The sequence below is a fragment of the Oncorhynchus mykiss genome, chromosome 1 (assembly GCF_057628025.1).
Source record: "Oncorhynchus mykiss isolate SJ-2025 chromosome 1, ASM5762802v1, whole genome shotgun sequence".
NCBI classification, from domain to species: Eukaryota; Metazoa; Chordata; class Actinopteri; order Salmoniformes; family Salmonidae; genus Oncorhynchus; species Oncorhynchus mykiss.
The window spans coordinates 36,009,675-36,022,561 of NC_143022.1; the positions used below are offsets into that span (position 1 = coordinate 36,009,675).

Below are 12,887 nucleotides of genomic sequence, written 5' to 3' on the forward strand. Positions count from 1 at the left end.
TATGTTTCCCATGCCAATAAAGCCCTTTGAATTGAATTGAGAGAGAGAAAGAAATAGAAAGAGGCTTTACTCTCTGCCTCTCTCTCTGGGTCTGGTGTGTGTGTGTGTGTGTGTGTGTGTGTGTGTGTGTGTGTGTGTGTGTGTGTGTGTGTGTGTGTGTGTGTGTGTGTGTGTGTGTGTGTGTGTGTGTGTGTGTGTGTGTGTGTGTGTGTGTGTGTGTGTGTGTGTGTGTGTGTGTGTGTGTGTGTGTGTAGAGAAGTGGGGCATGGGTGTCATGCTTAAAATACTATGTTTGATTGGTAATCCCTTGTCAAGCCTGATTAGCGAAGAGCATGTTCTCTCTAAAGCTTGAACATCTGACGCACTCGCACACTGGCTCAAACAACACCCTTATAAGACGTGTGTCCCTTGCCTCCACTGTGACTAGATCATCAATTGGCTTAATCAGCCGCATCTTTATATCCACACCACAACCCGGGACCTGTAATGCCTGATGGAAACCATATTCAACCACCAGGGATCCCAGAGGTGTGTGTGGAGGAAGTCAAAAGGGACAGTCAGGTGAGATTTGACTCCTGTCTTTAACCTCCATGCTGTTCTAGTATGATCTTTCTAGGCACCTCGATTGGCTAGTGCTCTCGAGGTACCCTGTTTGTTTATCGGACTGTCACCAGTTAAATCCCTCCCCCTGAGCCGACAGTTATCCTCAGGAAATGCCTTTTAAGCTGCTGTCTGTCTGGTGTGTGAGAGAGAGTTCAAGTACTGTGTGTGTTTGCGTCCGTGTTTCTTTCTGTACGTTTGGTGGTGTCTGCTTGTGTATCTGTGCTTATGTTTCTTAGTGTGTGCTTATTGCTGTGAGGACACGCTCCCTGGGTCAGCTTGGAAGGCTGTGTATGTATATGTGTTCCTACAGTCCGTCCAGCAGATATGTTGTATTCTCTAGGCATTAAGAACATAACCCACAGATGATCTAACACCGAAAGGTCAGTCAGCACAAGTAAAGGTGGTGTGTCTGTATGTGTATATGTGTGTGGGGCGAGGGGCATGTATTATTATCCTTGTGGGTACCGGAAAACCCCAAAAGTAAATAAAAAGTAACACAATAAAATGAGATACAGGGGGTACCGGTACAGGTTAGTCGAGGTAATTTGTACATGTAGGTAGGGGTAAAGTGACTATGCATAGTGTGTGTGTGTGTGTGTGTGTGTGTGTGTGTGTGTGTGTGTGTGTGTGTGTGTGTGTGTGTGTGTGTGTGTGTGTGTGTGTGTGTGTGTGTGTGTGTGTGTGTGTGTGTGTGTGTGTGTGTGTGTGTGTGTGTGTGTGTGTGTGTGTGTGTGTGTGTGTGTGTGTGTGTGATTTCAAATTTACTCATGGATGCTTTATTTGTTGGAATTGAGATGGAATGGAGTGATCCTAAACCCTGACAGGAACCAGAACTAGGCCCCATGGAAGGAGGTTTGTAGGAAGCACAGCCAAAAGACAGAATTCATTATTTAGACTCCAGGAATATGTGTCTTTAAATACTATACAGATCTGACAATGTTGTTTATCCTGACCTGATTTGTCACCTTACGTGACTCTCAATCACTTACCGGGCAATAACACATTCGCATCTAGAAGGTACTGCTGTGTCAGTAGAGAGAGGGAGGGTTATAGGAAGGGTGAAGGGTGGTTGTCTGTCTCAGAGTCAAGCAGGGGAGGGGTTCAGGGAGGACTGAGGTTGGAGGAGCAGGGGTTAGAGGTGAGGTGGTTTGTCAGACAGGGAAAGCTGAACAAAATCCCACTTACTTGTGTGTGTGTCTGTGTTGTATGTGCGTGCATGCAAGTGTGTATAAGTGTGTTAAAGTCCTGACCCTTAGAGCTTATCTCCATCCAACTAAACATTAATTACAGCTTCAGTAAAGACCTTAACTTGATCAGTTAAGCAGGACCAGGAATTACAATGTGCCCAATGCTAACATTAGCCACTGAATAAAGTGTAATGTGAAAAGGTGAGGGATACTGATGGCACAAGCCCACAGTCAATCAAGCAATGTCAACACAGAAAGCTAGATAGTTAGCCTAGCATAATTTAGTCACAGTGACCACCATGATAGAACAGACAGCAAGCTAGCCATAGTTAACCAAGCATTCTTCAGTGACAGCCTTGTCAATACAGACAGCTGTCTAGTCGTAGTTAGCTTAGCATTGCTCAGTGACAGACATGTTAATACTGCTAGCTAGCCACAGATAGTCTAGCATTGATCAGTGGCAAAACTAGTTGTTGTTCAACAACAAAATGGCTCTTATGTTACCACACTTATCGTTCTCTGTTCCAGGCCAGGGGTTGTGGTGTGAGAGGCTGGGACTGGGCCCGGAGCATGGAGCTGTGCTAAGGAAGGTTCTAGATCCAAGGCTAGGGGCTGTGATTAAGACCTGGTGTTGGATTGAGGCTGTAATGATGCAGCCACAGAGGCCTTGTCTGTCCAGGTGGAGGGTCCTGCTCTGGTCCACACTACTCCTCCTCAGTCCCCTCAGAGTCACAGGTAAGACCCATCACCACAACTGTATTATTATCTTACTGTCTCATAGAAAAATAAAAAAACACAAGTAGGGAGGGAGGACAGTTTTCTGTTGAATGGTGTGTGTGTGTTTGTGAACAAGTAGAACTATTGAACGAGACCCTGTTGGACTGTCAGTGTTCCACATCGTAACTAAAGATGCGTTCCAGAGGTTTTGTATATACTTTTTAGCTATTAGTACTGAAAGTAGCACCCATAAGCCAAAACGGGTCCCGAATATTGTGCACATTTTGTACAACACCATTAATTTCATATGATATGTTAAAAATGTCAATTCGTGCAATATGTTACGAATTTGTAAGTACTTTAATTTAATTTAGACAGAGTTTCCAATGAAGCTGTGTGTAAAAGTGAGCTGTTTTGGTTCGTGCAGGGCATCCCTATACAATTGTAGAAGATGGCTTGCCTTGGGAGGCCGGGAGTGGTGACCAAACTGTGAGACGAGAAAATTGTAAGTAATTGTAGTGCACCGGTATATGTTTATGGCAAATACACCCATCACCACGTTTCCATAAGCTTCTTCCTTCCCTGCTGAAGAAAAACTGAAAATACAGACACACGCGCACACAGGCCCTAGGAGCCCAAGGCAATGAGTAATTTTTTCCCTCGTCAATCTACACACAATACGCCAAAGCAAAAGGACAAAGCAAAAACAGGTTTCCTTTTTTTCTTCACATTTATTAAAAATAAAAAATTAACACAGTGGCCTCCTTCATTTCTAAATGGAAAAAGTTTGGAACCACAAAGACTCTTCCAAGAGCTGGCCGCCCGGGCCAAACTGAGCAGTCGGGGTAGAAGGGCCTTGGTCAGGGAAGTGGCCAAGAACCCGATGGTCACTCTGACAGAGCTCCAGAGTTCCTCTGTGGAGATGGGAGAACATTTCAGAAGGACAACCATCTCTGCAGCACTCCAACAATCAGACCTTTATGGTAGAGTGGCCAGACGGATGCCACTCTTCAATAAAAAGCACATGACTGCCTGCTTGGAGTTTGCCAAAAGGCACTTAAACGAATCTGACAATGAGAAGCAAGATTCTCTAGTCTGATGAAACCAAGATTGAACTCTTTGGCCTGAATGCCAAGCATCATGTCTGGAGGAAACCTGGCACCATTCCTACGGTGAAGCACGGTGGTCGCAGCATCATGTTGTGGGATGTTTTTCGGCGGTAAGGACTGGGAGACTAGTCAGGATCGAGGGTAACATGAACGGAGCAAAGTACAGAGAGATCCTTGATGAAAACCTGCTCCAGCGCGCTCAAGACCTCAGACTGGGGAGAAGGTTCACCTTCCTACAGGACAACGACCCTAAGCACACTGCCAAGACAACGCTTGGGGACAAGTCTCTGAATTTCATTGAGCGGCCCAGCCAGAGCCCGGACTTAAACCCCATCGAACATTTCTGGAGAGACTTGAAAATAGCAGTGATATTTCAGCATTTATTATTTCATAAATTAATATAAATTTGCTCAAATCTGTTTTTGCTTTGTCCTAATGGAGTATTGTGTGTCATTTTTCTAGGGAAAAAAACAGGTGAATCAATTTTAGAATACGGATGTAATGGCTGTAAATGTGGAAAAGGTCAAGGGGTCTGAATACTTTCCAAAAGCACTGTACATATGTGTGTGTATGCCTATTGGTTTTCAAATCAACTTACTTTCATTGTCTAGCAGCCAAAGGCATTAACCTAGTCATATTAGCAACCAATGATAGTTGTTGCATCTCCCCTCTTTCAACATTTCTAAAGATATATTTATCTCTGTACATGAAACCTCTTGCATGAGCTGTGCGCATTTTAGAACAGTGTTTTGCAGCCAATTGCATTTTGGAACATTTGTGAGTATGCCTACCACTGTGTACATATTGCTGCACTTAAAATGTGAAGAAATTGTAGTTTATCAACAATTTAAGCTAAACATTCTGATCTGTTCCATCAGCCTTATTAATTGATACGCTGTATACCTCCACTACACCACACTACTTTGATAAGCATTGTGAGTAACCGCAATACCCACAAAAAAGTGGGTATACGGCGTATACTGGATATACCCTCCACTACACATCTGCTGGTCAGACCAGCTTGACCAGCATGGACCAGCTTGAAATTTACAAGCAGTCTGTGTTGTTTTTTTCAACAGGGTTGGCACACCTTTTGTAGGCTGTTCTGTTATTGCTTTGCCAGAATTAATGTATTTATTGATTAAATCCATTAGCTGAAATAACCTTTAAAAAGCTACCGAAAAGGTGTTTGTTGTAAGCAGAAATTGTGCTTCCTGCGTGGCTCATATCCCAAAGACTCAGCACTTTGTCTGATTGGCTACTGTGCTAATCATAGACTTGTCTGACTGGCAGGGAATCCATGTCTGGAGGGCCAGGATGTGTTTTCCACGGTTAGAGAGAACAGCATGATGGGAGAACTTATCATTGAGCTTAACACAGAGCTGACAGCCAATGATGTTGTCTGGAGCCTAACTGGGGAGGATGCTGATTGGTTCTTCCTGGAAGGGCGGAGCATCAGACTCAAGGCCCCATTGGACAGAGTTCTGGACCGGGAGGTAATCTTAAAAATGTTATTGCAATTTTGTCACAATGATGACAGGATTTGGTCTTGGTTTGGAACATGACTCAAACAACAACACACAGCAGGGTCATATGCAGATTCAGGTTGACCTTTATTATCATGAATCTTGCCCTGGAGGTAGAACTAAGCGATTTCTGCCAGATAGGCCAGCTTCAAAGTCAAAATTGGCTAAATTGTTAACATTTATGAAAACAAAAAGTTTTGGTCTTAATTTAAGGTTAGGGTTAAGCATTAGGATTAGCAGTGTGGTTAAGGTTAGAGTTAAAATTAGCAGGGCCAGATTAAGAAATCATAGGTGGTAGTTTCCATTTAAATCAGGACTGACAGCCATTGTTAGTGTACCCATGAGTGTACCTATGAGTGTAACAGTCATATTGCCAGGGTAATAGGTTCCAAAACCCTTCTATGGATTATATGTCTATTTGACCACAATGCAACAAGCTGTATATCTGGCGTGCATGCTGCCCAAATTGCGGCCTTCCCGACTGTAGGCATACTGGTAACTGATGAAATAAAGGAAACACTTGAGTAAATGAAGAATACGAAGATTACGTTATGGTGTGGGGTGCATTTTCCTTGCATGGTTTAGGTCCACTTGTAGAATCGATGTCAAGGAGCAGTAAAGCTGTTCTTTTGAACATTGAGAGCAGGCTCCTATGGTTGGAATAACCATTTTTGTGTGTATTTGTGTGTGTGTGTTTCAGGTTCAGGGCCCAGTCCTGATGGCAGCGTTGACCTGCTTTGAGGAGGACATTGTGCAGGTAGAGACTATTCATTTCTGGAAATATATTTGTCCCTTGTACCACAGTGATTTTATTATGGATCCCAAACTTCTAAATGTGTGTGTGTGTTTCAGAGTGAGTACAGGATCATGGTGGAGATTCTGAATGAGAATGATAACACTCCTGAGTTTGTGGAGAGCACCATTCAGCCTCGCAACATCAGTGAGGTAAGTAGACTACACATATAAGCGCGCACACACACACACACACACACACACACACACACACACACACACACACACACACACACACACACACACACACACACACACACACTGAAACTATTGCGTGCTGTCTAGCTGGCTGAGGTGAATACAGTGGTGTTTACAGTCCAGGCCACAGATGCAGATGATGACACCATCATGTACTCCATCGACCAGACCTCGGTACAGTATTAATAACATTTTATACATAAATATACACCAGGTCTCCTTACTGCATCAATAATGTTGTGCATTTAAATGAGTGTGTACAGTATTTGTGGGTGGTCTCTGTTCCAGCCTGATGCTGCATACTTCAGAGTGGATCTCCCTAACAGTGGAGAGGTGATACTGGCCAAGCCTCTGGACTACGAGACCAAAACACAACTAGAGATTACCATATCCGCTTTGGTATACTAATATACCTACTGCTACTGAAAGAGTTTGGCTGCTCCTACAATCTGTGTGATATATTTTGTGAATAATGCACACCAATCAGATTGCATGACTGGAACTGTTCCACCAACCAGTCTGTTTCAGTCTGATACGATCTGTGTGTGTGTATGTGTGTATTTATGTATGTGTAGGAGATTAACACTGCAGAGAAGTTCAACACCAGTGCCATCCTGATCGTGAATATCTTGGACAGAGACGACCAGTACCCACATTTCCTGCCGTGCACGCCCATCTCCAACGACCAATCAAATCGTGTCTGCACCAATCCCATCTACATGGTTAACATCACAGAAGGCGAACAGGTTAGTGACCAGGGTTCGGGTGGTAGGTGTCGGTGGTTAGCGGTTAGGGACTGATGTATTGTGTTAATGTTGTCTGTTATAGGACATTCTTCTGGACTTCTCTCCCGGGCCAATCAATGCTGTGGATGGAGACAGAGGCCTCCGCACACCTCTCAGCTACAGCATCCTGTCAGGTAACACACACACACACACATCGTTCAATGAAATGCAGAATAATATTAGGAGCTGATAACATAGATAGCTACATGTTGTCAGGGGCTGATAGCGGGCATTTCGTGATGGATGAGCTGACAGGGGAGGTGCGTCTGACAAGAGGAGTAGAGAACAGACTACAGACACCCACACTACACCTCCAAGTCATGGTGAGACACACACACACTTATGCAGACTTACACTCAGTGGACAGTTTATAAGGGACACCACCCCGCTCACAAAAATGGTTTGCAGATAGTGAGTCACGTGGCTATGGCTTGCTATATAAAGCAGGCAGACAGGCATCGAGGCATTCAGTTACTGTTTGATTGAACATTAGAATGGGCAAAACGAGTGACCTAAGCGACTTTGAGGGTGGTATGATCATCGGTTCCAGGCGCAACGGATCCAGTATCTCAGAAACGGCTGGCCTCCTGGGCTTTTCACGCATGACAGTGTCTAGGGTTCACCAAGAATTGTGCGGCAAACAAAAAACATCCAGTATCCAGTTAGTGGTAGTCCTGTGGGTGAAAACAGCTCGTTGATGAGAGGTCGAAGGAGAATGGCAAGAAGCATTCAAGCTAACAAGTGGGCCACAAACAGGCAAATAACAGCGCAGTAAAACAGTGGTGAACAGAACGGCATCTTGGAACGCACAACTCATTGGTCCTTGTCACGGATGGGCTATTGCAGCAGCCGACCATACCAGAGAAGCGGCTCCAGTAGGCACGCAATCACCAACACTGGACAATTGAGGAGTGGAAAAACATTGCCTGGTCCGACGAATCCAGATTCCTGTTGCGTCATGCTGATGCCAGAGTCCATGGCCCCATCCTGCCTGGTGTCAACGGTACAGGCTGGTGGCGGTGGTGTAATGGTGTGGGGAATCTTTTCCTGGCACACGTTAGGTCCTTTGATTCCAATTGAGCAATGTTTCCATGCCCTGAAGAATTCAGGATGTTCTGGAGATAAAAGAGGGTCCGACCCGGTACTTCATGGGTGTACGTAATAAACTGTCCAATGAGTGTATAAACGAGTATGGAGACTGAACAAAACCATTATTAATGGAAAATGTCTCCCCCTCCTCAGGCATACCAGAGGAATGACCCTAGGAAGTACTCAGTTGCCACAGTGGTGGTCCGTGTTGTGGCTGTCAACCACTTTCCTCCTCAGTTCAGTTGGCCTGAATACCGTGGCTTTGTCATCGAAGGCGACAGCCCTGCCTCACTGGTCAACACTTACGGCAACACTGTGCTGCTGATACAGACACAGGACAGGGACTTCTCTGATGTATGCACACACGCACACACACACACATACACACAGCTAGACATGCATAGTATAATATTCTGTAACTTCAACTCTCTCTTCTCTCAATCGGTAGGGCATCAATCCCAATATGCACTACTCCCTGAGGTCCTCGTCCAATCACACACAGTTCTACCACATCACACAGGAGGGGCTTCTGATTGCCAGAACCAATCAGCTATGGCCATCACAGACACACAGTCTGAAGGTGGGCTTTGATTGGACAGAAGAGTAGTACCAGAGAACAACCTAATTACTCTCTATTGAGGATGGACAAGCTGCATTGGTGAAGCTGATGTTGATGACGATGATATCCTGCAGGTAGTGGCTGTGGATTTGGAGTCAGGTGAAATGGACACGGCTCTCATAAAGGTGGAGGTGCTGTTTGAAGGACAAACAGGTAACACACACACATAATGGGAATCTGTGTGGTCATACTTGCTCTGTAGTTCATCATCAGTGTCTGTATGTACATTGAGTCTACAAAACATGACATAGGCTGACCAGTTGTATCCAGGTGAAGGCTATGACCTGTTATTGATGTCACTTGTTAAATCCACTTCAATCAGTGTAGATGAAGGGGACCTCTACAGGATAATTTACACACCCCTGTGGGATGGTTGAGCTAACATAGGCTAATGCGATTAGCATGAAGTTGTAAGAAAGAAGAACATTTCCCAGGACATAGACATTTCTGATATTGGCAGAAAACAAGAATTTAAATTAACAAGAATTTAAGTTAACAAGAATTTAAGTTAACTTAAATTCTTGTTAATCTAACTTCACTGTCCAATTTACAGTAGCTATTACAGTGAAATAATACTGTGCTATTGTTTGAGGAGAGTGCACAATTATGAACTTGAAAATGTATTAATAAACCAATTAGCACATTTGGGCAGTCTTGATACAACATTTGAACAGGAATGCAATGCTTCATTGGATCAGTCTAAAACTTTGCACATACACTTCTCCCATCTAGTGGCCAGAATCTAAATTGTGCCTGAGCTGGAGTAATACATTATGGCCTTTCTCTTCAATTTCAAAGATGATGGTACAAAAAAAACCAAAAAAAATCATGTTTTCTTCTTTGTATTATCTTTGACCAGAACTAATGTGTTATTTTCTCCAACATTCATTTCACATTTCCACAAACTTCAAAGAGTTTCCTTTGAAATGGTATCAAGAATATGCATATCCTTGCTTCAGGTCCTGAGCTACAGGCAGTTAGATTCGGGTATGTAATTTTAGGCGGAAATTGAAATAATGTGTGTGTGTGCGTGTGCGTGTGTGTGTGTGTGTGTGTGTGCAGTCCCTCAGGGCCAATTGGGGGATGGGCTTCTTCCTGGTAGCTGTGCAGTGGGCAAGGCTATGGGTATGGTCATCCTGGGGCTAACTCTGTTAGGCTGCACTCTGTATGCACTGCAGCATGTACTCCAGACATACAGAGGACTGAAGGACCCAGAGGACAGGGGCTGTATAGCCCAGGGGAAGCACCCCAACGTGGTGAGATACACTGACACCTCACCCTGACCCCTAACCTTTTAACTGTTAAGCTCTAACATTTACACATTCTGGTCCTGTGCTCTGACCTGTGTGTCTCTCTGTCTCCTCTCCCCTCTCCCCTGCTGGTTTAGAGATTACAATGCTTCCAACTGGTGAGTCTCTCCTCCTCTCAGCCCCTGTGTGTGTGTGTGTGTGTGTGTGTGTGTGTGTGTGTGTGTGTGTGTGTGTGTGTGTGTGTGTGTGTGTGTGTGTGTGTGTGTGTGTGTGTGTGTGTGTGTGTGTGTGTGTGTGTGTGTGTGTGTGTGTGTGTGTGTGTGTGTGTGTGTGTGTGTGTGTGTGTGTGTGTCTCTCACATACAGGGCATAGTGTAGCCATCTTGTTGTGTGTGTGTTTTTTCTCCCCAGGTGAGTCACAGTAGTCCCATGCCAGTACTGGATGAGGTGAAATTTAAAAAAGAGGGTCTGAGCAGCTCCACCTCCAAGCTACTGGGCAGTCAGAGCATCTACAGTCCTGCAGACTTCAACTCTTCTCCACTCAATGCTTTACCTATAGCTATACCCTCAACGACCTACATCCAGCCTATACTACCCAGCACCACTCCTACAGACCCCAGTCATTGCCCTGCTTCACCCAACTCCTCCCATACACCTGCTACAACCACCACACCTGAACTACTCACAACATCCACTCAACCCTTGGCCAACTCTAGCTTTAACACACCCACACTCCCCACACCTACCCCAAATCTGATGGATGAACCTTTATCTGCAGACAGATTTTCACATACACACCCCTTCCCTATTGCAGAAGAGGTAGGTACACCCACTCAGGTAGAAGAGACTCCTAAAGACACCCACCCACCTACCTCACCTACCCAACAGCAGGTACACACACCTTTACCTCCTCCCATTCCTATCAACTCACCCCCCCATGCCACCCCACCTCCTACCTCAATTACCACACCTCTCCCTCTTTCACCTGCTGCAGACCCAATACACACTCCAGAGTGTACAGGAGATACTCACACACCTTTACTTACTCCACCCTGTCCAGAGCAGGACAGCGTTGGGACACCCCCACCTAAACCCACTACAGGGCAGGCACACATACCTGTACTGACCACACCCACCCCAGAGCAGGTAGGACCACCAGGGTACCCTGAGAAGTGCAAACTCTCCACACACAGCCCTGAGATAGCCTCCATTGGGGATGATGACTCCTTCCTGGGGGATGAGGAGGCCATCAGGACCAGTGATGATGATGAGGATGAAGAGCTGGTGAGACTCTGTTTTCGAGTACAGCCCACATTCCTGATAACAGACTATGACAATGACATCACTACTGAGATCCCCCCCAGCAGTGGAGAGGACGAGGGGACTGAGAATGGCGAAGGAGTGGAGAGAGCGATGGAATTGATGGAGGGAGACAAGGGAGGGGTCGAGAGAGGCAGTGATTATATGGAAGGAAAGGGGGGTCATTTGGAGAGCGAAGCAGAGAGCTTGAAACAGGGGAGTCAATCATCTCAACCCTGTAATACTGAGCAGGAAGTATCAGTGGGCCAATCAAAGGAGAGATAGACAGTAACCCAGCAACACTCTCTAATAAAAGTATCTTTGGTGAGTTGCTGAGGCCAAAGATGTTGGAACGCTCTGAAACACGCCCATATAAACACACACAGAAACACACACACATACAGTACACTGATGACATCGGAACATCCTAGACTTGCCTCAACCAAGTGTAAATGAAACACAACACAACAGGCCATGTGTCTGAGATATAGGCTACACTTCACTTGTAACATAGACCTATGACTTGAGTCTGTTGTGTTGCTGTGTTGTTGTTCTTATTGTGTTGAATGGACTCCTGCACACTGTGTGTAGGCCTACTTACAAATAAATATGTATCGTGCATCTGTTTATTGTCAACCCCTATAACCATTCTTATTTAGTTAGAACTAAAAACACCCCTGTGATCCTTGATGAAAAAAAAACAGCACAGACCAGCATACATTTCAAGCTGTTCCATGCTAGACCATGCTGGTCTATGCTGGTCAGTGCCTGTTGGATCTTGGTCAAGCTGGTATGACCAGCATGATCCAGCTGGTCAAGCTGGTCTGATTGGTCTGGTTGGTCTGGTCTAGTTGGTTCTGCTGGGCAACCAGCCTTCGTTGTGTTTTCGCTGGTGACGAGCCTTTGTTGTGTTTTCCCTGGTGACCAGCCCTTGTTGTGTATTCGATGGCAGCCCAGCTATCGTTGTATTTTCGCTGGTGACCAGATTTTGTTGTGTTTTTTTTGCTGGTGACCAGGCATCCCTGTGTATTGGACGCTGGTGACAAGCATAAACTAAAGCATAACCAGCATCAAGTCACAGTATGATGGTTTACAAAGTGATGTTTAATTCCTATTGGAATCCATCCAGAGTGGATTCCCACAATCCCACAATGAGAATGACTACAAGGGTTAGAAAGATGAACAAATCAGACCACACTCTTAGAAAAAAGGGTGCTATCTAGAAGCTTAATTAAAGGGTTTGTTGGCTATCCCTATAGGAGAACCCTTTGAAGAACCCTTTTGCGTTGCATGTAGAACCCTTTCTACAGATGGCTGTGACTCACAGTCCGTTAGCCTAGAGAAGAGGGGGGGTCAAATTAATCATTAGGTTCTTACGAACAAAAGTAGCCTATTGTCAATGTTCTCCACCCAGTGACAACATCTTTGCGCACAAAAAGTGTTAGACTGTGAAGCAGGTGAAATTAAAGATGGATAGTCAGGGCCAGCAGCAGGACAAATCAGTTGGACCTTTTATTTCCATAGGTGGGCACGTTTTTTCACAGGACCTCCTATGTGTGCAAAAGCTTGCCCGTTGGTTGTAATACTAAAGACCATAGTAAAGACTGAGCTCGTGAGTTTCAAATTTAGGGAAGATAATAATTTATCCTACCATTTCTACCAATCTGTGTGCCAATTCTGATTATTTTTAAATGCACATTTTTGTCAAGCAATT

The 12,887-nt window shown here is 44.9% G+C and overlaps 1 protein-coding gene across 2 annotated transcripts; it reads left to right on the plus strand.

Moving 5' to 3' along the window:
• Positions 1-318: 318 nt before the first annotated feature.
• LOC110521853 (uncharacterized) lies at positions 319-11,800 on the plus strand. Of its 2 annotated transcripts, none has more exons than XM_021599787.3 (17): positions 319-561; positions 2,319-2,525; positions 2,935-3,012; positions 4,910-5,112; positions 5,843-5,899; positions 5,995-6,087; positions 6,220-6,306; positions 6,421-6,531; positions 6,708-6,878; positions 6,961-7,051; positions 7,134-7,240; positions 8,160-8,360; positions 8,455-8,586; positions 8,700-8,778; positions 9,688-9,881; positions 10,013-10,033; positions 10,286-11,800. In XM_021599787.3, exons 2-17 carry the CDS (start codon positions 2,438-2,440, stop codon positions 11,456-11,458), a joined length of 2,886 nt encoding a protein of 961 aa, XP_021455462.2. In that variant the 5' UTR covers positions 319-561; positions 2,319-2,437; the 3' UTR covers positions 11,459-11,800. The 2 variants fall into 2 exon arrangements, with proteins under 2 accessions (XP_021455462.2, XP_021455470.2); XM_021599795.3 differs by lacking the exon at positions 319-561 and adding an exon at positions 728-983.
• Positions 11,801-12,887: the final 1,087 nt, after the last annotated feature.

Excerpts from the sequence above, each read along its gene's own strand:
- LOC110521853 (XM_021599787.3), top strand. The coding sequence starts at position 2,438 with ATGATGCAGCCACAGAGGCCTTGTCTGTCCAGGTGGAGGGTCCTGCTC. Across the intron at positions 8,587-8,699 it reads CACAGACACACAGTCTGAAG|GTAGTGGCTGTGGATTTGGA; the intron begins GTGGGCTTTGAT and ends GATATCCTGCAG. Across the intron at positions 10,034-10,285 it reads GATTACAATGCTTCCAACTG|GTGAGTCACAGTAGTCCCAT; the intron begins GTGAGTCTCTCC and ends TTTTCTCCCCAG.